The sequence below is a fragment of the Carassius auratus genome, unplaced genomic scaffold, assembly GCF_003368295.1.
Source record: "Carassius auratus strain Wakin unplaced genomic scaffold, ASM336829v1 scaf_tig00214573, whole genome shotgun sequence".
Classification (NCBI taxonomy): domain Eukaryota; kingdom Metazoa; phylum Chordata; class Actinopteri; order Cypriniformes; family Cyprinidae; genus Carassius; species Carassius auratus.
This window is the reverse complement of record NW_020527717.1, coordinates 199,651-223,640: the sequence shown is the minus strand read 5'-3', so window position 1 is coordinate 223,640 and position 23,990 is coordinate 199,651. Positions and strand designations below refer to the sequence as shown.

The 23,990-nt window shown below is 37.1% G+C and overlaps 1 protein-coding gene across 1 annotated transcript in view; it reads left to right on the top strand.

Annotated features, from left to right (window-relative positions):
* The first annotated feature begins 1,354 nt into the window (after positions 1-1,354).
* cdh23 (cadherin-related 23) overlaps positions 1,355-23,990 on the top strand; it is a 200,694-nt gene continuing 178,058 nt past the window's right edge. Inside the window, exons 1-2 of the mRNA XM_026257924.1 lie at positions 1,355-1,498; positions 6,346-6,420. Coding sequence (XP_026113709.1) covers positions 1,357-1,498; positions 6,346-6,420 — 217 coding nt within the window. The 5' untranslated portion in view covers positions 1,355-1,356. The remainder of the gene's footprint in view (positions 1,499-6,345; positions 6,421-23,990) is intronic.

Sequence of the window (23,990 nt, the reverse complement as noted above, 5' to 3'; positions counted from 1 at the left end):
TCATCACAGCAGCTCCCTTGTAAATATAATTTTCACTCTTCTCACTCAGACACTTGTTTATTTCATTTATTTATTTTTACTCGGAGGTGGAAGGGAGGGCGAGCGAGCGAGTGAGATGCTAGCTGATCAGCAGCACACGTCTCTCCATTAACTCGAGTGTGTGTGAGTACTTCACTCTATGGGGATTCCTTGTTGAATAAACCCTCCTTCTCACTTGAGCAAGTGTAAAACTATTCTTCATTTTAATGCATAAATTATATGCCTATTAATCATTAATACTGTCAATATAACACCCCTCTCCTCAAGCAATATCATTTATTGGGTGACTTCACGTAAGTCGGAAAGTGCTTTTAGCATGCAAAATATTTGTGATAAAGTCTTCTTCTCCGAGGAAATGCAGCATATGGTGTTTCGATGTGTGGATTTTAATGTAGGTATGCACAGTTTGGCCCAAAAATCATGTTGGCATTATGCTGACAGATTGCAAATGCAGAACAAATACTTAAACATGTCATACAGCTCCTGCTTGTATATCAAGGCTAAAAGAACAAAAGGCATAAAATCATTTTGAAGCAGCTCTCATGTTCAACTGGGTGTGAAACACTACAAGCTGGCAAATGATGCCTTTTGTCTTCAAATTAAGTTATTTTTCTCACGCTCTACTGCTGGCAAAAGAGTTAGTCTTAAGGGTGTTCACCCGGGTACGAAATTAAATTTTAGCCCACTAGCTATAGTGAGCTTATATATATATATATATAATTTCATTTTATATGTGTATTATGTATGATGTATAACATTCATTGATGCAAAGAACATTCTTCACATGCGTTTGTTGCTGAAATGTGGAGTTCATATTTGCATAATGAAAACTGGTCTGAGATCAAGAACATGAGATAACCGTCTCACCCCCTAAATCTGATAGAAACTGAACAACCACTGGATTTTCATTTCATCATCACAGAAAGCATTTCGATTTTTATTTGGACACATAGTATTTGACTTGCGCTTAAAGCCATTTCTGGAGCCACCGATGTAAAACCTTTGAGATTTTTCTCACTGAGATTCATGCAGTGTGTTACAGTTTATCAGGAACTCAGCAATGATTGTATTTGCATATCACATGTTGACATCAGGAGCATTAAACTTGTGATGAGGCTCACCCGGAGACATCACAACTTACAACATGAACCGTACATGATTTATTTATAAGAGCTGGATATCTGGAGCTAATGTCATAGAATTTTTGATGATAAGTTACAATCACAAAGACTTGACCAGATGATGCCAGTACACAAATGTGCAGTGTGTAATATCTGCAATGCTGGAAGTACCAAGCAGTTGTGGTGGTGTTTCACGATGCCAATCTTAACACAGTGGTTGATTGTGTGTGTGTTTGTGTGTTGCAGGTTGGAGATGTCGTGGTGTGAAGGCTCTGGAGGCAAGATGACTGTAGTCAAGTTGCTTCTCTCCTTATTGCTGCTACAAACACTTTCTGAAGGTAACTGGTTTCCTTTTTTTGTGGGGATGTTCCATAGACGTAATGTTTTTTATACTGTTAAAACTATATTTTCTATCCCCTTACCCTAACCCTAAACCAAGCAACACCTAAACTTATTCCTCAAAGAAAACTTTCTGCTATTTTATATTTTCAAAACACTTAATTCTATATGATTTAGAAGTTTGTTTCCTCATTGGCACCAAAAATGTCCCCACGAGGTCAACATATACGGTTATTAATAAACCTGTGGTGACATTTGGTCCCGATAATGTAGGGAATATAGATGCACACACACACATACACACAGTTTCTCACTTTGTTTCTCCATGAGGTGCTACATTTTTGTGTTGTTATACCAAAACAAACTTTACATTTGAGGATGAGGATGTATAAATCAACTTCTCTAATAAATCGTCAAGCTTGATTTGACAATCAAATGGACAAGTTTGTGAAGTGACAGAATCTATAGATTAATGAGGAGAAACAGCTAACCAGTGCTTTATTAGAAAATTTAATTGTTTAATAGATTTTATACATTTTGAGTCTTTGAGATATTTATATCTAAACTGTTCTTTTAAATTACAATAACATTTAAAAATATTTTCTAATATTAAAGGACAAAAAAGTGGCTTTAGATGGCAATGCATCATGTTTTATTGAAGTCAGCTTATCATTGCAATTCAGTTCACAAAGGAAGTGTCCTAGCATTCTGTCTCTTTTTGAATTATTTGTCTACATGCACATCTTTACCTGGGTTTTTTTCAGCATCTCTCAACATAAGCACTGGATTTTAAAGACACAGTGGCAAGAAAACCGTATGTCTAGAACGCTGGGTTCTGTTCCATACTTTGCGCTCCATCTAGCTTTCTTTGAATGCTGGAAGATCCATGTCCTGGCTAAATTGCTAATTTAGCATTATTCTTTCAATAAGAATTAGAGTGAAATTGACCATCATTAAAAGTGAATGATATTATTTTTCGTTGTCAAATCAGTTTGAGACATCTAGAAGAACAGGACATGTTTTATATGAACCTGAGGTAACGGCTTGCCTCATGAATATTGATGATCTAACAACATCAGCATGAACTACTTAATATTCATGAGCCCAGTGACATCACCCCCCCCCCCCACTGACTTAGTGCTCACAGGTCAAATGTGTCTCTCAGACTTTGAGATTAAAAGTCTGATTGTGGTCTCTCTCTTGTGTCACTCTCTTCGTTTCTCTCATTTTCAGCGTACTCTCATTATGTTCCTGTTGTCTTTCTATCAGTGCGAGAGTCCTGTCTTTTCTCAGACATCTCACTCCATCACTGCTCTCCAGCGCCTGTCTATCATTCCTCACTGTTCGCATGTGTGTGTGTGTGTGTGTGTGTGTGGGACACCTGTGATCTGTGGTGGCACGTTTAACAACACAGTGTCTCTGACACTTAACATCAGACCACAGGAGTTTATAATTCGCTGCCCTCTCTTTCCTCTTCCTGTCTGTGTCCTTTTCTTTCGCCGAACCTCTCTCAATCATTTACACACTCCATCTTTCTTCATGAATCGGCCTCGCTCACTCTGTCTCTCATAGGTCCTGTGGGAGCTGTTCTCTCATGGTTATTAGCTCTCTGGGATTGGTTCAGGGTTTTGAGGGTTAAATGAAATGGAGGTAAATTAGGGAGGGAGTTTGAGCCCTGAACCCCTGAACAACTCGAGACTGAATGTTAAACACTTCTAGTCTCAAAAGAGAGAGAGAGAGAATTTAAAGGAGTAGTTCACAAAAAGAATAAAATCATTATCCAAACTTTTTCTTAGTGACCATGACTGTCAAACTTCCACAAGGACAAAAACACATCATGAAAGTATCATGAAAAGTAACTTCTGCACTATATTTCTAGTCTTTTGATGGCATGTGTTAGCTTTGTGTGATGAACAGGCTAAAATTTGATGTTATCATTTGCATCATTTGAGCTCTTCAAATACTCTCAAGGGATGTTTTTGCTCATTGGTTGCTATTAATTTGTATATTCATTTTAAAATCTGTTTATGCACCATGGAGTTAAAAAGATGGGACTTAACTCAAAAATGATGACTAAAAACTATTTAAACCAATCTTTACGTCCATAATGTGATGTACCTGTATATTCATGTTAAACGGATTATCAAAAAAGAAGAAAATACAGGGCAGGATTTTATTCTATCCATTGGTTGTTGATTGGATGGAGGCAGAGACAAGTGACTGGAAGTCAAAATTTGTTATTTTGTTTTCAGAATTGTAATTTGCTTTGCACTTCTCGGCCGCCATAGATTTTAATCAAAAAAGAAAACATATGCATGAATTAATTGTTCACAATAAGATCAATAGCATGCATTTAGAAATTAGATGGGGTGAATTTTTACACCGACTTCAAATCTCCTTTGTGCTTATATATATATATATATATATATATATATATATATAAATATAAATGTGAACATATCAATGCATGATTTCCAGTGAATAACAACTTATAATTCAGCAGTTGTATGGCTTCAGAAGACTTTCATTGTAGTTCACAATTATTGATTGCTGTATGGGTTCTTTTGTGGTCTTTTTTAGTTTTAGTCAAGACCAATCAAGTGCCAAAAAAAGACCACAACAATACCATATAGGTAGTCCATAGGACTTGTATGCCATATTTCAAGTCTTTTGAATAATTTGATAGATTTTAAGCTTTTTGTGAAAAACAGACCAACAGAAATTCAAGTGGTTATTCACTGAAAATCTTTCTTTTTGCCCTAAAACAATACAACAGTTGTTTTTTGCCCTATTGGTGCTTATATGCACAAAATAAACTGGAAGAACTGGAAGAATAAGATTTTCCTTTTTCCTTTTTTTGTGGTGAACTTTTTAAGGTAAATAGTGGAAGAGAGGTGAGGTGTCTTCATAAAAATGATGGTGTCTGCGAAGAGATCTGATATGATGGAGGTTCTGTCTGACCTGTTCACTCAAAAGACTCTCAGTCAATGTCACAATGGGAAAACATCAGCTATCCTGGCTCTGCAGCGGTGGAAGCAGCGTAACAGCAGCCGCAGGCATCTGTAGAGCTTTCATTACGACACAGTTTTTCTTTGATAATGGCTATAAATTATCAAATTGTCAAGAGCAGGCCATTGAGAACTATTACAAACCCCAAAGTGCTGCCTGCAAAAACAGCATCTTTTATTGTTTGCACACAGCTTTATGCGCTGAAATAAATTACACGTCAGTTATAGGTTGCCGACATTGGATGTGTGAAACAGGCCTTAGTCTTAAGTGTGAAAATTCAATTAAATCATATTAATTTCAGTATTCATTACAATTTAATTTCAATGCATGGGGCTCAAAGGAAATTTCATTAAGCAACAATAATGATATGATTATTAATTTTATAATGACAGTGTAAAGATCTGGAGCTGAAGCCGGGACAGATGCGACAGGCTTCGCTTTTGGCTGAAAGGAACTCTCATTAAATCTGTGATCCAGTTTGTCACACACCTAAAACTCGTTTTAATCTCCGCTGCCATTCTGTAATGGTTCAGTAATTAACACGGGCTGACGTGTTACTCTAGATTGATTCTAGTTACTGCGTATTGGCGGATACACAGTCAATAGCTTTCGTTTCTTGCTCTACATCTCCCTCTCTCTCTCTCTCTCTCTCCCTGGTTTGTTCTTGCCGCGTTCAAAGCGTAGTCAAAAAGTGATTCACCCTATCAGACACCAGCACTTCAAACACACACATGCACAAGCCCTTTTCTGGAGTGTGTGTTGTCTCTGTGGCCCACTACCCATGCACACGATCAAAGCTCCCCTGATCTTCCTGACAAATCTGCTTGTCTCCTGCTACCCCTGGAAAGAGAACACACACACGCATATATAGACTGGGGAAACATGTCTCGCACACAACAAGCACGGATGGGGAAGTTTACACATGTCAGAGCAAAGTGTGTAGTAGTGAAATATTGATTGCTAGTGTTGGGGAATTCAAGTAAGAAATGTTACGCTGTAAAAACTGTTGTACATTTAAAAGTATATTGTATATTTAAAAGGGCATTTATATATTTAAAATATGCTTACTTATTTTTTTTTATAAACACACACACACACACACACACACACACACATACACAAACACACACACACACACACACACACTAATGTGTGTGTATATATATTTTCAGCATCATTACTCCAGTCTTCAGTGTCACATGATCCTTCAGAAATCATTCTAATGCTGATTTTTTCCTCAAGAAACATTTAAGAATGCTGAATACAGTTTTTTGCTGCTTAATATTTTTGTGTAAACTGATTCTTTGTTGAATAGAAAGTTAAAAAGAACAGCATTTAATTATTAGAAAAAATAAACCTTTTGTAAGATTATACATATCCTTACTTTCACTTTTGATCAAGTTAATGCATTGTTTCTGAATAAAGCAATGCATTAACTTGATCAAAAGTGACAGTAAGGCTATTTATTGCTTAAAAATTGCTTGTTACTGGGAAAAATCTGAGCTATTGCAAAATTTAGTCTAGTTAATAACATTGTGTTTTTTTAGTACTGCAAAGAACCAGCAAACTCAAGAACCTTGTACACAATTGTATCTTTCCCTGAAGAAACAGCAGAACAAGGAACCTTTGCAGAACATTTTATTTTAATATTCTGTATACACATACTGTATATACCAAGCCCTCACACAACCCTCATCCTGACTGGAAACGGCTCAACATTGAGATTGTTCATTTGATTTGTTCATCAGTGTCATTTTCTGTTTGCAGTCTCATGTAACAGCTGTAACTGTGTGTTTTCTCTTATTAAGACCCATGTCTCGCTCTCTCTCCCCTCCAGCCTCTAATCAGCCGCCTCGTTTCCAGAATTACTTCTTCCAGTCGTTCCTGCTCATCTATGAGAACACACCAGTGGGTGAGTGACTCACACACACACACACACACACACACACACACACACACACACACACACACACACACACTCTGCTCTATCTGTGCACACACGGATGGATATTTCTACACATTCTCACAAATGAACTTATTTTTCAGTTTTTGTGATTGTACTACCATTTGCTGAATGGACCATGTTTGGCTTGACTTTTAGATTACTCAGTTGTTTAAACTAAGCAAAAGACACATATTAGAAAAATGGGCATTATGATGGCAAAGAGTATGCAGTATGAATAGTTATGTTTGCTACAAGTATCTGCAGAAATGGTTTATACATGAAATCATGTGGTAATTGCATTTTTTAAGATAATACAGTGAACTAAATAGTTGAGAGGTACATTTTTTTGTGTGTGTGTGTGTAACGTTTAAGGTTGCATGCTAAAACACTCATTTAAAATGTTAATATTCTGTAAAGCACTGGATCTACAGCCATGCATATTTTGACATATATGTTAATGGAAAGCATTTTCATTTTATAAAGGACGTTAATTCCTCCTTGCTGTCTACTGTATACTTCCAATTTCTCCTCTTTCTACACTTCTTCTTCCCTTATTCATTGTGTTCCTGTCTTTAGGTTGAAGAGCATGCATGTTTATTTAACCTTTTGATCTCTTGTTAGCATAAGCTGCTTTTGTGCTCTTATCTGACCCTCAGTCTGCAGTTTTTCTCACTGTTCCTTATTTTCGTCTGTTTTTTAACCTATTGCTTGTTATGGACAGCATGATAAACGCTTATTTAGAACAGAACTATATTTGGAATAAAGCACTTGTGCTGTTTTAGGCCTAAAAGTGCTTTGTCTTCATAAAAATCTCATAAGGAGTAACAAGAGCGAAAACACTTAAATACTTTGACTTTATACGTCTTCTCCTGCCATAGGTTTGAAAAACTTTTTTTGTGCATTTGGTGTATTATACAGAAATGCAGCATTGAATGTTAGCCATTTTTTTTATAGATTGAAGCATTAATTGCAACATTTTATCATAAAAAATTACATTAAACTGCAACTACTTTCCTGAGCGCCTTAAAAAGACAGTGTCTTTGTGATACTGCATCATTGACAGAGAAGAGAAGTACATGACTGCAGCAAAATTAGGAACACTCTTTTCTGGTGTGTTGAATAGTTGGTTTAGATTTAACTCTGTGTGTTTGGTCTCAAGCGGTGTTTTACTCTAACAGTCTCTGTCTTTACGTTTCTGTCTGTGCCTGAATGTATTTCAGCATTTTTTAGAGACCCTGATGATTGACAGGGCAATTTGAGAGTGTCAGGGTTTTCATCACCTTGCTGCGTGTTGTCGTGAGTTGGTTTTAAAATAGATCTATCGGGCCCCTTCGCTGATAGGAGGCTCTCTGAACCGCAAATACACTTATACCTCACTTATCCATAAAATCTCAGAATTCTGCCATCCAGCCCATTTTACCTGAACCATCTCAAACAAGCAGTTAGTGTTTAAATGTGTGTTTTAGAAGGGCTCACTACTGCGCCTCTAATACATTATAACTCGTTACAGGGCGTTACTTCACTTTACACCTTTTTTTTTTTTTTTGCAGTTGAAAAAAAGATACCTTCTGATGTTCATTTATGTTTATTTTGTGCTATTTCTAGTAAAGAGGAAGAGATGATCAGTTCACATGCTGCTACAGCGATCTGTCATGACACATTAAAGAGCCACTCACACTCTCCATCAACGCAGCGTTGAACAGCAAAGACGCTGATGCTGCATGTTGTTTGATGAGACATTTACATGAGGTTAACAATGAACTCACAACTAGTTGACTATTTTTTATGTGACCAGTAAAAAAATTGTAGTTGTTCAGACCCTACTATGTTAATTTCTGTATATTAAGATTGATTAGGATGTGACAAGCTGTTCCCAGACCAGCGTCGGTTCAGTCAGGGTTCATTTCCACCCACAGCAGTGTCAGCGTGCCCTGTGTGTCCTCTCTGCCCTGCCTGACTCTGATTGGTGGCTGGAGCCGTCAGCCATGTCTGATTGGATGACTCTGATGGCTTATTCATGGAGAGGGCGGATGATTGGACAGTGCCAATTTGTCAGAGTTATAGTTTATTAGTAGCGCAGATGTCCTCGTACTGGAGGACTTCCAAAAGACACACACGCACTGGCAAACCCCAACACAAACACACACACTTACACTAATAAATGCTTGCAAACCAACACGTTCGCACTCATGACTCGATGGAGACACAGACTTTTCACTGGAGTGTGTGTATATGCATAATTCAAAGTTTTCAATTTTTTTTTATCTTTGCTAATCTCTACATTCCCGCTTTGCCTAGGGCATATCCAAATGCACTTTATTTTATTTTATTTTAAGGCATATAATTATTATGACTATGATTGTTATTATTATTATTATTTTAGGTATCATGCAATGGTCTTATGTTTAATATGACCACTTTGCAGAGATTTGACAGTGCACCAGTCCTTTAGGGAGTTGCAAACACTGCTTACCTGTGTTCAATTTCTGGAACACACCTTTTGTGTCCTATTATTAATTTATGACTTTCTGAATGTACATATTGGTACTGTTGCTGTTGGCACATGGTCTGTGGTAAATGTTACCGTTGCCTTCAGTATCCATACTGCTTGTATGTGCTTAAAGCTGGTGTCTCACTGCAGTAGTTTATCAGCCAGCCAATTTACGACCCTCTCCTTTCTGCTATCTGGAAAATTCCGCTGAGACGCCTCTGTTTGCTCACTCCCAAATTGGCAAGTGGCTTAATTAGACTAATTAGTCAATTAGCTAACTGTAGCACATGCATTCATCTGTTTAAATGACAGAATACTTCAGGCCTGTTTGGCTTTGGATAAAGGGCATACTGCAGATAATTATAATGTTAGTTTAACAGCAGTCTGCTGCTACCACTGAGAGGAGTTGGAAGACTTCATTAAGAGCACACAAATGCACCACTTAGGTGAACCAGAGTTTGAAGACATATAAGGGGGCTTTCACACTGGGCTGTGGTCCGAGCCCGAGCGTGATTGTTCCCTGTGCCATCTGCAACATTGGTCCGCTTTCACACTCAATAGTTGTATAGTACCTAGGTGCGTTTGCAGCCACCTTACTTCATCGCAAACGCACACGGAAAAAGCATGGAAACACCACGCGATTGCATGATCTACACCTTCAGACCAGTACACCCATGGGTGAACAGATGTGCGCAAGTGCATTCACTATTTAAACAACATGGTACTGGACGTGAAAATCAAACCACGCCAGGCTGAAACTAGCTAATTTCTTGCCAGGCATCACATTGTGTTGGGTATATGATAGGGCCCTTAGTCTGGATATTCGTCTTGGTCTTTGGTTTCAGACAATCTGATTCATGATGGCAATTACTTGACTTGACATTGTATCTTCACCATTGCAGAAAATGTGCAAGACATCCAATGTTAGTTAGCAAAAATAAAGTAGCTCAGAGCATTAAGTTGATAGAAATGGACAACCTTGTTCTTATATTTTGGTTTGGATCTGGACTTTTAGGGGTCTAGTTTGTTCTGGGATATAGAGGGTCTTTTCTTGATTTCAGCTCTGGGGTTACATCAGGCTGTTATAGAATCAGATAAATGTGATGTCCTGACCTGACCTTTACAGTTACTGCTGTTTATACATGCTTAAAAAGAAATGATTTCCAGTGATTCTTTGTAGCATAGTTTGGTTAGTTGTACAATGTGTGGGATCATTGAGTTGGATTTTGATGTTAATTTATAGATTTTTCTATTGGTTTCTGGACTCTTTAAACCACACGTTGAAGGTTTTCTAAAGAACTATAAACTTTTTTGTTTTTTTTGTTAGAACAGAATAATTTTCTAGAATAATAATATAATATAATAAAACATATTTTGTTTCTGAATGTGTGAGGCTATGTGTGAGAGGTATGTGCCAAGTATTACAATGAGTCCAAAAAGGAGTTGGATACTCAATCCTCACTGGTCAGATTTCTGTGACCTTTGATTGGTGGGATTAGGTTCCTTGTCTGTCCAGCTGAGTCACTGTGATCTGATAGGTTACTCTGTGACTATAGAAGCACACTTAGATTGTGTTGCTGGTGTTAGACTGTTTTGGGTGTTTTTCTGTCCATAGAAGTATGCTGGAATACTGGGTAAAGCTTGGTCATGTTTATTTATTGTGGATGAGTAATGTGGAACTGCATGTAAATGTTTTTTGTGCACACTCCCACATATTTACTAGACCGCTATAACAGCCTTTCAATTATACACTCATTTAAAAATCACACTCAAAAATGAAAGAAAACAGATTTGGCTTGTTTTCAAGTCATATGCATAAAACATTCAGATTCAAAAGAAAGAGATTGAATTTTCACATAAAAAAAAAAAGAATGTTGTTTTCAGAGTCTCTGAACAGACGGCCTCTGTTGCTTCCCTTAACACACAAGTACAGACTTGAAACCTAGCACTTTTTGCAAGGATACCTGAGATCCCATATGGAGAAATTTCTCAAATCAGTTAGTGTACATGAAATGTTTCTCCCATAATGTCACATTAACCCTCTGGAGTCGATTAACGCATATACGCGTTATGAGTCATTTTCTCCTGATAACCCCGAAAAGAACTTAAATTACACTTTCAGTTTTAATCGTACAGATAAGAGCAACACATCAACCGAATCTGTAAAGGGTCTACTTTTTTGGGATACAACCATAATAACAACAAAACTTTGTGCACTTATAAAAAAAAGATAACAAACATGATGATAAACACCTGCTGAATAATGAACATTTAACAGATCACGTACCTTTCTTCTTGATTTGCGCTGTGTGTATGTGGTAATTTAACAGTGTGTGAATCCAGAGGAAGTTTAGGATGTATTTAACTTAAGATGTGCATGTGGCAAAACCCTTTAATCTGATAATCCACTTTATTTTGATCCACTTGTTCTGTCAGACTTAGTTTCAACATGGCAATTAAGCCTCACACATTCGGTCTCTCTCGCTCCCACGTGCACGTTCTCCCTTTTCTGAGATGAAAATAATCATATGCAATTGCATTAATGCATGTATGAGTGTGTCTGTGAGGGCCACATTTTGCATGTTAAAGTCTTCTCTGTAATGAGCTCCTTGGCTTTTCTAATTGAAAAATAAAGGGGCAGGAATTGACCTCAGGGTGAATACTATCAAAGTTATTAATCTCAAGCATAATGATAATGTCTAACAGTTCACTACCAGTGTTTGGATTGACAAAGTTATGTCTTTATACTTCAGCCACTCGTGTTGATTTTAAAAGATTTGGTTAGTTAGATTTAAAAAAAAACTTTTTTATTCAGTAATCAGTGAATATAAACACAGTTCGTATGTCTATTTGTATTTGAATTTGTATGTCAAATTAATGTTATCCTTTTCACAAGAAGATTAAGCAGCAAAACAGTTTTCAACATTTATAATAATCAGAAAAAAAAAAAAAAAAAAAAAGCAAATCGCCATATTAAAATGATTTCAGCATTGACTGCTAAAATTTAGTTTTGCTATCACAGGAGTCTTTTTTTTCTATTCAGTTGAAAATGTTATGTATTTTTTGCAATATTATGGTTTTTTAACTGTACCAAATTGTTTGACCAAATAAAGCAGCCTTGGTGACCATAAGATATTTTCTTTAAAAAAATAAAAATAAAACTTACTAACCAAAACATTTTGAGCCAATTTTGAACTAATTCTGAGTCCTTGGTCTGTCTGTGAGACATTGTGTGGCTTCAGAAGACTACAGAAGTAATAAAGTGCACTGGTCATATGGACTATTTTTATGGTGCCTTTTGTATTTTTTGGCAATATAATTTAACATCCATTCATGCATACCCTACTGGTGTCATTTGTAGTTCTAAAGCTTGAGAAGAAAAAATCACCAACCACTTTCCAAAGGTTTTGCCCTTTTGCACTTCATGGAAGAATGTAATGAAAATAATTTGGGTTGGAATGACATGATGTTAAGTTAAAGATGACTTTTTACTTTTGGGTGAACTGTAATATAGAATTAGCAGCTGCATTAGCTGTTTTTAATCTGTATTTGAATTCAATTCATCCACTCAATTATTTAATCACTTAGAAGGTCTCTATAGAAATAAATGGAGGTTCTGGCTACATATAATGGTTCTCAATGCTTCATGGAATATAGTTTTTCTCAAATATTAAATTTTAAAAGAGAAAATTCATACCTGTTGGAAAGACAATCACTCCAAAGCTTTGTTGAGTTGATTTGTATGAAGAAAATTTCCTCAGGAAAAAGCTTTCCTTTGAGCGGTCCTGCTTTCTCAAATGTAAATGACTCTCTGTGATTGACAGCTAAATGAGTGGCCTTGTTAAACAGTTTATTTCTTAGAGCTTGGAGCAATTATTTCAGTAGTTACGGCCTCAGGTTCTGTTTGGCAGTAAGTTCTCGTCTCATTTAGAAGCTAGTTTAAAACAGTGCCATGTGTTATGGAGACTCACCTTAGAGGAACTGATGATGAAGGAAGTGATTTATTTGGCTGCTGACTGATATGATAGTATGGGTCACACTGATTGCCTCAAGGGTTTTAATGACACCGTTTTACCTGAAAATGAAATTATTCTATATATTAATGTTGTTCCATGCAAATTGAGATTTATACAACATCCGAAATACATTCCATCGATGTATGGCTTATTAGGATCTGACCATATTTGGTCAAGAGACAACTATTTGAAAATTGGAATCTGAGGGTGCAAAAAAAAAAAAAATCTAAATACTGAGAAAATCACCTTTAAAGTTGTTCAAATTAAGTTCTTAGCAATGCGGTAGGAAATTTACAAAATATTTTCATGGAACGTGATCTTTCCTTAATATCCTAATGATTTTTGGCATAAAAGAAAAATCAATAATTTTGACCCATACAATGTTTTTTGGCTATTATATACCCCAGCGACTTAAGACATATATGCATGCATATTTTTTTATTCATTGTTTAATCTTTTATTCCGCACCAATTGTCTAATTGATCTATCTATACACACTGAAAAAAAATTCCCTCAGATATGTAGTAAATTGCTAGTCAGTCATATCTTTGGCTGGATGTTGATAGTTGGCCAAGTTCAGGTGGCTGCTTCAACTCTGGCTTTAAGGAGGCAGACTTTCAATAAATACAGATCCTGTTTAAAAATAAAGCAAGAAAAGGCAGTGCTGCCTGGTGGCTAAAGATCTGGACTGCTAAAAAAGGGTTGTACTTTAAGAATCGACCCATGCACTATCAGCATTGTGGCCTTGAACCTCAGGTCACTCTTGTTTCCAGTAACTTAAAATGATGACAACATATATGCTCCTTCGCTCTCACTCAAGGAGATAATGCTGTACGCTTGAATGCTGTCTGTAAACACACTCTCCATCAGGCCTTTGGTGTATAGTGTGTGTTCCTGTTCATGTGTGCAGAACACATGGGGGCTTTTCACACGAGATAGAGAACTCTGGGTCATTGTAAACCTGGGAAAATGGTTTGGGTGATCCTGTGTGATGTTTCACACTTAATTTACCTGGTGTTAACAATTAAAGAGGATAGTTCAACCAGAAATGTTATTCCAAATCTGCAAGACACAGATTGAGATCATTTTGATGAAATCCGTGGGCTTTCTGACCCTGCATAGACAGCAACCCAACTGATTATGTTCAAAGCCCAGAAAGGTAGGACATCGGTAAAATAGTCCATGTGACATCATTGGTTCAACCTTAATTTTATGAATTATTAGAATAGTATTACCAACTGGGTAACACTTTACAATTGATTTGTTAATATTAGTTCATTTGTGAACATTAGTTAACTACATGAGTAAACACAAACTAACAATTAAGTTATTTTCTCTTATTAAATGTTAATTAAATTTTTTTTTCATCAAAACAATATATTAAATTAAGAAGTTGTGTCTGTAAACATTATTTAAATGTTGCTTATTCTAAGAAATTGTTTATGCATTAACTAATTTTAACTAATAGGAATTTATTGGAAAGTGTAATAATTAACTGCAATTGTTGTAGTCTTGTTTATTCAACATGGTAATTTCACAGTGCCCCCAAAATTTTACAGTACAGAATATTGTTGTTCCAATGTATTTGTATTTTCTAGGAGAGAATTTGCTTGAATTGAGGATGGTCTACCTTTTCAAGTGTCTATAAATCCCTAATGCAAAGAGTACTCTTTATTTTCTTAGTCGTTACTCATTAATTAAACAGAAAGCAAGTGAGACTTGTGCTTAATTCTTTAAGTTAAATTTTTAATACTGAGGAAGAAGTGTCGAAACTCACACGTGTCTTCTCTAGAGGTTTAGAACAGATCTCAAGTTCTCAAATTTTTCTCAAGCCGAAATCTGCAGTCAAATACCAGATATGGTCTCGTCAGATTCTTACGTGAGTTGGTTATCTGTGCTGTGATATTAATCTTAGTTCTGTTGTCTTGCTACATATCAACAGCTGTCTCATTTGTGTCTTTGTTCTCTAGTTGAGTGGAACATCCAGGATTGAGCTGAAGCATCACTGAGAATTCCATTATGTTTCTTGAGTTCTATAACATAGCAACCTCTTAATAGATTAATGAATAAACCACAAAATCATCCAGCTATCAGCTTTATACAGTATATATTGACATAAGTTAATGACAATCTATTTAGATCATCAACTAGTGTACATTAGTTGTCTATCCCATAAAATTAAGTAAATATTACTGCTTTATTTGCATTAAATCTGAGATTAAAGACAGTGTGTCCTTCGGCACTTCTATCCCCCACCCCCCTCTCTCGGTGACCCCATCATTGTCTTATGATTTATAAGGGCTTGCATATTTCTGATGCTGACTCTAATGTGTAATTGATTGGGGTCATTTGGAAGTGTTCATAGACGCTCTTGCAGTAGTAAGCTCACTTTACCAAACACTTTCCCGGCTCTGACCTGATATGATTCTTAAAACAGATTACATCAGAAATATGCAGTTGCTTTATTAAACTGGCGCAGGAAAAAGGATTTTAAATATTCAAAAAATTCAGCTTTAATTTAAGCAGTAATATTCAGACAGGCCATTATGAAAAATGAAAGTGAGTGTGTGTCTCCAGACTCCAGATACTGTATTGTATCTGTCTGTCCAGGCTGATGATTATATGATCTCACTGACTGACCTTTACCCAGGCTGCAGGTGTGTAAGGTTACGTCTCTGGGGAAACAGAAGACCGAAGCCATTTGAGACTGTATCTTGATGCTCTGTTACATCACACACGAGTATCATAAGGCTTGATGGGAATAGTAAGGACTCGTAAGTGCGACTTTGTGTTTCAGACCAGAGAGAACAGCTAATATAATGTTTTTATATGCAGAGTATGTGATCAGATGTACAGTAAATGTTATAAAATGTTTTAACATTTTATATACTTATTGAAATGTTATATTCTCATTCTTTATATTTAGATTCTCATCAAGGCTGCCTTTATTTCAAAATATCAAATAATGATTAATGACCTATTAAAAATGATTTACAAATTATTTTTAGAACTAAGAGTACACTACCTAAGCCTTCTGTTCAGTATTTTTGAAAGTAATCTCTTCTGCTCACTAAGGTTGCAGTAAAAAAGTATTATTGTGAAATATTATGGTTTCTCAATTGTAATACATTTCAAATTGTCATTTATTCCTGTGATACAAAGCTGAGTTTTCAGCATCATTACTACAGTCTTCAGTGTCACATGATCTTTCAGAAATCATACTAAAAGAGTAATTTTAATATTCCACAGGAGAGAATGGGCACAACCAAAACACAAATCCAAATAGTAGCAGACAAAACACCACTGGAAAAGACACAGAACTTAAGTACTAGAAACTTAATTGGGAGAACTGAAACAGGTGTGGAGCTAATGAATCAAAAACCTTGGAAACAAACTAGGCAGGAGAAAAGAAACACAGAAAACTAAACTAAAACAGATCATACATGTGACAGTTTTCCCCCTCCCGGAACCCCCTCCAAACAAAAATAGTCGAACAGAGGAGGGATGCTGGGGGTTCAGGAGGCGGGTGTGGAGCAGGCAATGGGAAATGGGCATAGTTCATAGGGCCAGGGCAGAGTAGATGGAGGGAGAAGCCCGGAGCCAGATGGAGATCCAGAGGCCAGCCAGGATAGCGGCCCATGCTTGAGTCGACGGTGGGAGGAGCCGTGGTAGAGATTGGGCTGAAAAAACCAGGGGGCCGACTGACAGAGATGACACCGGTGGAGTAGGAGCCCAGGATAGAGCAGAGCAGCTTCAGAACTAGAGTGACTCAGAGGATCCGGAGTGCCAAGGTGGAGCAGAAGGCTCAGGCAACCAAGGCGGTGGTGGGGCTCCAGAAGATTGAGGATGGATGTGGAGCTGGAGGGCAAGGAGGAGCCTGACAAAGCCAGAGGGACGGAGTGATGAGGCGAAGCCAGAGGATTGGAGTCCCGAGGTGACAGATGGTCAACAACTGACCAAGGCGGAGCCGGAGGGACGAGGAAGCCAGTGGAGCTGGTGAAATGATGGGCCACGGTGGAGATAAGGGAGCTAGGAGCCAAGGTGGAGCCGATGGGTCGAAGGACTGAGGTGGAGTCCAGAACTCGAAGGCTGAAAGCGGAGACAGGGGATCCTCATGCCAAGGCAGAGCTGGAGACTGGTAGTCCCGAGGCAGATCAGAGCATGCAGGTGATGCTGACTGAGGGTGAGCTGAGGGACTGGCTTGTTTAAGAGGAGGTGGGAGAGGGAGGCTGAGAAGGAATACTGGAGGACTTGAGCTGGATGGAACCAGCGTAGACACAGGAGATTCAGGGCTGGACAGAGCCAGCGGAGACACAGGAGAACTAGGAATTACCTCCCCGAACCAGTCTGTTAAGTCCATTGGAAAAATTTCCATTAATTCCTCCATATGATACCAAAAAAACAGGTGCAGCTCACCCTCAGTCCCAGAAGTGTGGGTGGGGCTTTCCTCCAAGACCTCGATCTCCACCAGTAAACTAGGCAGGGGAAAGGAAACACAGAAAACTAAACTAAAACAGATCATGCATGTGACACCTATAGCAATTTTCAAACATGAGTTTATTATGTTTTAAAAATATAAAATAAAGTTACTTATGCTATCTGAAATGTAATTTGCTCAGAATTAACCTTATGCAACTGTTGTGAATTTGATAAAAAAAAAATATATATATATTATTATGAGAAAAAGCACTGCTTACTAATTCAGTACAGCTTGTAGTAGTACCAATTTTTTCTTGAAAGATCTTAGAGAAATTCTAATCCTTGGTTAGTGATTTTATTTACGGTCATTTATAGTTTTTACAATTTTATTTGATTAATTAGTATGCAAAATCAAGGAAAAGCGTATGTCTGAAAGAATAGCATGACTCATCCAATTTCTGTGTGCCATTTAGGTGTGCATGGATGTACTGGTCTGTGTGTGTGTGAATAATGCATGTTGTGCGCGCTTGTGTGTGTGTGGTTGAGATCATTTTGCGGCAGCTGCTTATCAGAGGCAGGTGTGTGTTGGCTGATACCTGCTGGAGCCGCTGAGAGCAGCCTACCTGGAAATTGATGTCTCACATCAGTGACCCGCTCTTTGCCCAGCCGACGACAACAAGCACCCGCGCGGGCTTTACTTGTGTGTGCTCCGCCACTTTGTGCCTCTCATGTCACTTTCTGTGAATATTTGCGTCCATCAGATAATGAGAGTGTTAAAGTGTGTGGGAATTTAGGAGAGGGGTTTGCATGTGTGCTGAAAGGTTATCATGTCTTTCACCGCTCCGATGACATTTGGAGCAGCGTTGTCTGATGGGGTTAATCCACTGGTCCCGTGTGTCCACAGAGAGTCACCTCCTCAAACACGCGGCTCAAATCTCCAGCTTCACTCTTGGATTTTTCTTTGTTTTCCAACTGTTTATCTCCGCTTCATTCTCTCAGTCCACTCCTCTCTCGCTTCTGCTCTATTGATTCTTATTGTCATTCAGGTTAAGCTCGCAAAGACCAAGCAATTATGTCTTCAATCTGACAGTATCTAGCAGTGCAGCGCTTCTCCACATTTAATTTCGACCTGGATAGGGTTGTGTTCGTGTGTTGCAGAGGTGCGGGAGCGTTTGCTGGTAGTTGGGAGGGATGTGTCTATAATTGAGGCTCTCCCTCTTATCTCTTGCAGGAGAGAGTGTTTGACATTTAACAGGTTTCTGTTTCTCGTTGTCTCTGTGGTACTCTGAGGTGACTGCAGGGGCATGTCTGGACTGGTGGTTGTAGAAAAACCTAAAGTTGGCAACCCCAAAATTTGGAATTACAGCTGGCCATCTCCCGAGCTGATTGACAGCTCAAGAGCTCTAAACCTTCTTTATCAGTGGTCTTGCTGAGCATGTGTTGTGACGTGAAAGGCAGGAGATAGGGAAAAATAGATGTCCATGCTTTTTGGAGCCCTGACAACTTGGTTCAGAGCACTAATTTCGCATTGGAAATTTTATTTCATTTTTATTTTTTTATTTATTTATTTTTGCTTTAGCTTGCTTTTATTTTAAATATATGCACTACCATTCAAAAGTTTGAAGTCAGTAAGATTTCTTTTAAAACTGTTATTTTTTGAACTGTTACTTTATTTCATTTATTACCAAGGATGCACTAAATTGATCAAAAGTGACAGTAAGGACTTTTACATTGTTTAAGAAGAAAGTTTAATTTAAAAGCTGCTCTTTTGAATTTTTTTTTAATCAAATTAATTAGATTAATTAGAAATAGGCTGTCACTTTAAGTTCGAAAATCGATTGCACAATTCGATTGGACCAACCCAAAAAAGTTTTGAAAATGAAAATAGGGAATCGATTTTAACCAAATATGTTACACTATTATTACTAAAATACAATATTAATTTTAAAATAATTAAACAATTAAAAAATATACATGTAACAAAATTAACAAACAAGCGGAAAAAAAATAAAGAATTCCGAAAGTGCAGTATGCCTTGCGAAAGCTAGACAGAAAATACGCGCCTATAAGACCTAGTGACGTCGAAAGCGACCTCTTATGCTGCATTCACACCAAAAGCGAATAGAGCGTCTGGCGCGAATGATTTTAATGTTAAGTCAATGTAAAGACACGTTTACGCGCGTCACGAGGTCTCGTGGCGCGGTAGACGCGAATTCGCCTCATTCGTGCATCTAGTTACAGGAGATTCTGAGTTATGAAAAGGACCATTGCAAGCTGACAGCGACCGGCTTTTGTGGTGGAAAATTGGCAGTAATACCCCCACCTTGCGCAGCTGTATGTCCCTGGGACATCAGTTGGAGCGTGTCTTCTCAACAGCTGGACATATAGATATTTTTATATGAATAAAAAACGCTCTGCTCTGGACCCCAAAAATTTTGATTTACTTGATTTTACTTGTTTTTCGCCTAGCCTAAGTGTCGGTTACATTCAATAAAAAAAAAAACACACATGGCCTGTTCTCAAGTCCATTTAAAGTTTCATTTTTTTGAACAGTTGTTTGAAATGGATTGATCATTATTTAAAATAATCTTGGAGATTTTTTAATTGCCTAAATCATAAATGTAGCCGGGTTGAAGCCTGCAGTGATGTTTTTCTTTTGTTATGGAAAAACATCCACTCTGCATATATATTTTTTCGAGAATGTTGCAATCCTGTTGCTGTTTGTTATTCTGCACGAAACTTTATGCCAATAAATAAGAAATATTGCTGACGCTCTCTTTACATTCGTCGGTTATTTCACGTTGAAAAAGGAAACGTCTTTTTTTAGACATGGAAAATCGATTTTACAATCGATTCAATGAACACTTATGTCTTAAAAATCGAAAATGATTTTTTCACAAAAGTGACAGCCCTAATTAGAAACTGCATAACTGTTTCCTCAAACATATTAAGCAGCACAACTGTAAATAGAAAAGTTATTTTAAACATTTTGCAATATTACATTTTTTTAACTGCGTTTTAATTAAATAAATGCAGTATTGGTAAGCATAAGAAACTTTCAAAATCATTACAAAGTCAGTTTGGCATAGGAACTGTGGTCAATGATCAGTTAGTGTCGCATAGCCAGACATTTAGACTGACAGCTGAATTCATGGAATTCGTGGAAATGTCCAGTGTTTGGTTGATCGCGATAAGCGCTCGTCATCACAGTTGTAAACACTACGGCTTTCTTCTTTCTTGAGGGGGTTTGGCATCATGTCATCTTTGTTTCTGGACAGAACGTTAAAGAACGCAACACACACGTCTCCCAGAAATCCTGTAAGATTCAACAAATCCGACGATGACTTTGACACTCTTGAAGTGTTTCCACTTTTGAGACCCATTATGGAATCATCTTCTCTGTGCATTTGCAAGAAGAAGGTATATGAGCGCTACCCTTTGCCTTGAAATGTCTAAAAATTGTGCCTTCAAAGGCATTTCGCTAGGTTTTGGAACAGAGCCAATGTATGCATTTTATTCAACTGTCATGCTGAAAGTTTGTGATTTTATACACACTTTCTTCATTCACCTATGGTCTCTCTCTCTTCTGTTTCTCTCCAGATTAACAGAGAAGGTCAATTGCCAATTTTCCTTCGCCATTGTCTTTATCAAAACCAATATTAATTTAGGCTAATTAGGACCTGGAGCTAATGAGCATTACAAATAATTAGTTCATTTATAATCCATAACATCGGTGGTTTGTTAGGAGCTCTGAAAGGAGCAGTTCAAACTTCAAAGCAGATGCGGTAGAATTTCTTGAGGTGTGTGGAAAGATGCCGAAACACACAAACTCACACGTCTGTCTGTTTGTCTGTGACCTGGAGACCGAAGCTGAAATCCTCCAACCTTCATCCTCCTTTTCCTGTGACCACCTCTATGACCTCACTGTCAGCAGTTCAGCCACGGGTAACGAGAGAGAGTTAGCGGGTCAACAGATAGATGAAGACCCCAATTCCCAGTGAGCTGCCCGCATAGGCAGTGTTTTAAATGCATGATATATGCACTTCAAGTGTAAAGTCTGAAAGGTAGCTGTGTCACATGCATCTTTCCTAGAGAAGGTAATCTCATAATGTATTGCAGTAAGCTCAGCAAAACAGAAAATAAGTCCAAGAAAACGGATGAAGCAATAATTTCAGTTTTGAAAAATATCAATACAAAATAGGAAAACGAATTATAAATTGTACCACAATTACTACTACATTTTTTCAACTTTTATTATTATTTTTTATTAAAAGCTGCCTATTTATTATTATTGTTACTATTATTATTGTAATATTTTACAAAGTAATATAATACAAAATAATATACGTTTATTTTTTGCATTTTTGTTTTTATTATTATGGGACAGCATGTTGATGGGAAGTGAAGTGGGACAGATTCAGGAATTTTATTTTATTTTATTTTTTTATTTTATTATATTGCTTATATATTTATATATTACTATATTATTAATTATTTTATGCTGCCTATTTGAAGACTAAATCATTCTGTTATGTGCTAATGGCAAATTCTGTTGAAATATATATGAAAAAAATATATATTTACAGCACGTTGACAGGAAGTGAAGTTGGACAGAGAGGGAAAGGATTGGAAATTTAATTTAAAGGATTGGATTTTTTTTTAAATCCACTTCATTGTCATTACTGCTGCATAAAAACAGGAAGAATAAATCATTTAATCTGTAAAATCATTGCACTGCCTTTAATTTATGCTGATTTTGGACATATATGTCACATTGGCACACATCAGAGCCAAATGCTCTCTGGGACAGACCTGCTTCTACAGCAGCCCTGAGTGACGGACAGCTCCGCGGTCGACAGCAGTGATGGCAAACACTCTCTCCAAGTGTTTGGCGTTTAAGTGAAAAGGTGTGAAAAGAAAGGATGGGGTAAGAGAAGCGAGGAAGGATTGCAGAGGTGATTGAGAGGCATGAAATGGCTGAACCTGTGAGTGAAAACACACACATTAGAGTTCCCTTAGTTTTGATTGAACTCCACTCCAGATGAAGCACAGGTTCAAGAGGTCAACAAAAGAGTTATCAAGTGAGAGAAATGTATATGTGTGTGTGTAAAGAAATATAGACACTGTGTATTGAAGCGCTCCTTCAGATTTGTAAACATTCTTACTTGTGAATTGAGAAGAAAGATTTGCTGATCATGGTACATGTGTTAAGAAAAAAAAAAATCAAAATTCAAAAGGTATGTTTCATCTTATTTTAAGAGTTCAGAAATTGCAAACTGAAACGGTCTTCTACAATAATAATTTTTATCAGGCTTGTATATTTATCTTAAGTTATTTAACTTTGCATTTGCACAGAAAATGACTTGTACATTGCCATTAGAGTAAAATAACTGAACCCAAACATAGGAGTGTAATAAAAATGCTCATTTTAGATGAAAATTTCAGATGGCACTTAGAGGACACTTTTGCGTCTGAATTCTTCATCTATTTATTTAGAATTTTATTTGATTAAATGTAGCCTGTTTGATGAAAATTAAGCATTTGACAATTTTTTATGAAAGTTATACTATACATATTATACTAATTTAACATATGCATTGTACTGTATGAATGTGAATAGCAATTGAGAAAAATGATTATCATATTAGGAGTCATGCTAAGTCATACATATAGTCATATTATAGTCTTCTCCATAGACTTCTATTCAAACAGAAAGGCTTTTCTTCTTCCTGTCGGGATCCTGCTGCTTTGCTCATTTTTTTAGGTATCCTTGAAGGCTCCCCCTGAGGCTCTGCCCAAACATTTCTAAAACGTCCCTAACCATCGCTCTCTGTCGCTTGCCAAACTAAAAGAGGAGGAAAGACAGATGGAGAAGGATGAGAGAAAAGTAATGTGAGTGGCGTTAGTGAGGTGTGTGATAGCTTTGGAGTTCTTTGATGGGTTTTTAAATTCTCCAGACTTCTGACAGCTAAATGGGACTTGAGTAAAGGGTGTGTGTGTGCGTGATTTTTCACGATGCACAGTTTGTGTCAGGTGGAACCTTTTGTGTGTGTGTCCTTGCCATGGTGTTTATTTTATTAATTATTTATCCATTATCTTCGGCACACACATTGTGTCACAAACTCATTCCTGGAATGGACAGATTAGACTCTAGAACACTATCCGGTCATGACCAGTCATTGTCTACCGTAGTCTTACCTCATCCTGATGGCAAGAGGCCACAACACCCTGCTGGATCATCCAGGGAAAGCATGAAGAGGCCTGATTTTATGGTTTCAAGTTCAGTCGTTGACGGGGTCAAGCACCTGATTGTGCATCTTGTGTTTTTCACTACAGCTATGTTTCCAGCTAGGTCTGGATCTAGGTCTAATTCCCACCATTTTGTAATTTATTTTATTTAAAATATTTATTTATTCATCTATTTAAGTATTTATGGATTTATTTAAAAGACATCCACCATACGGAGAAAATATGATTTTTCCTTCCTCTACATTCCTTATCTTTCAATAGTGCAACTGTGGAAATAAATTATACAAAACAAATTGTATGTATATATATATATATATATATATATAAATAAAATTCAATTGTAAAAAAAATAAAAAACATAT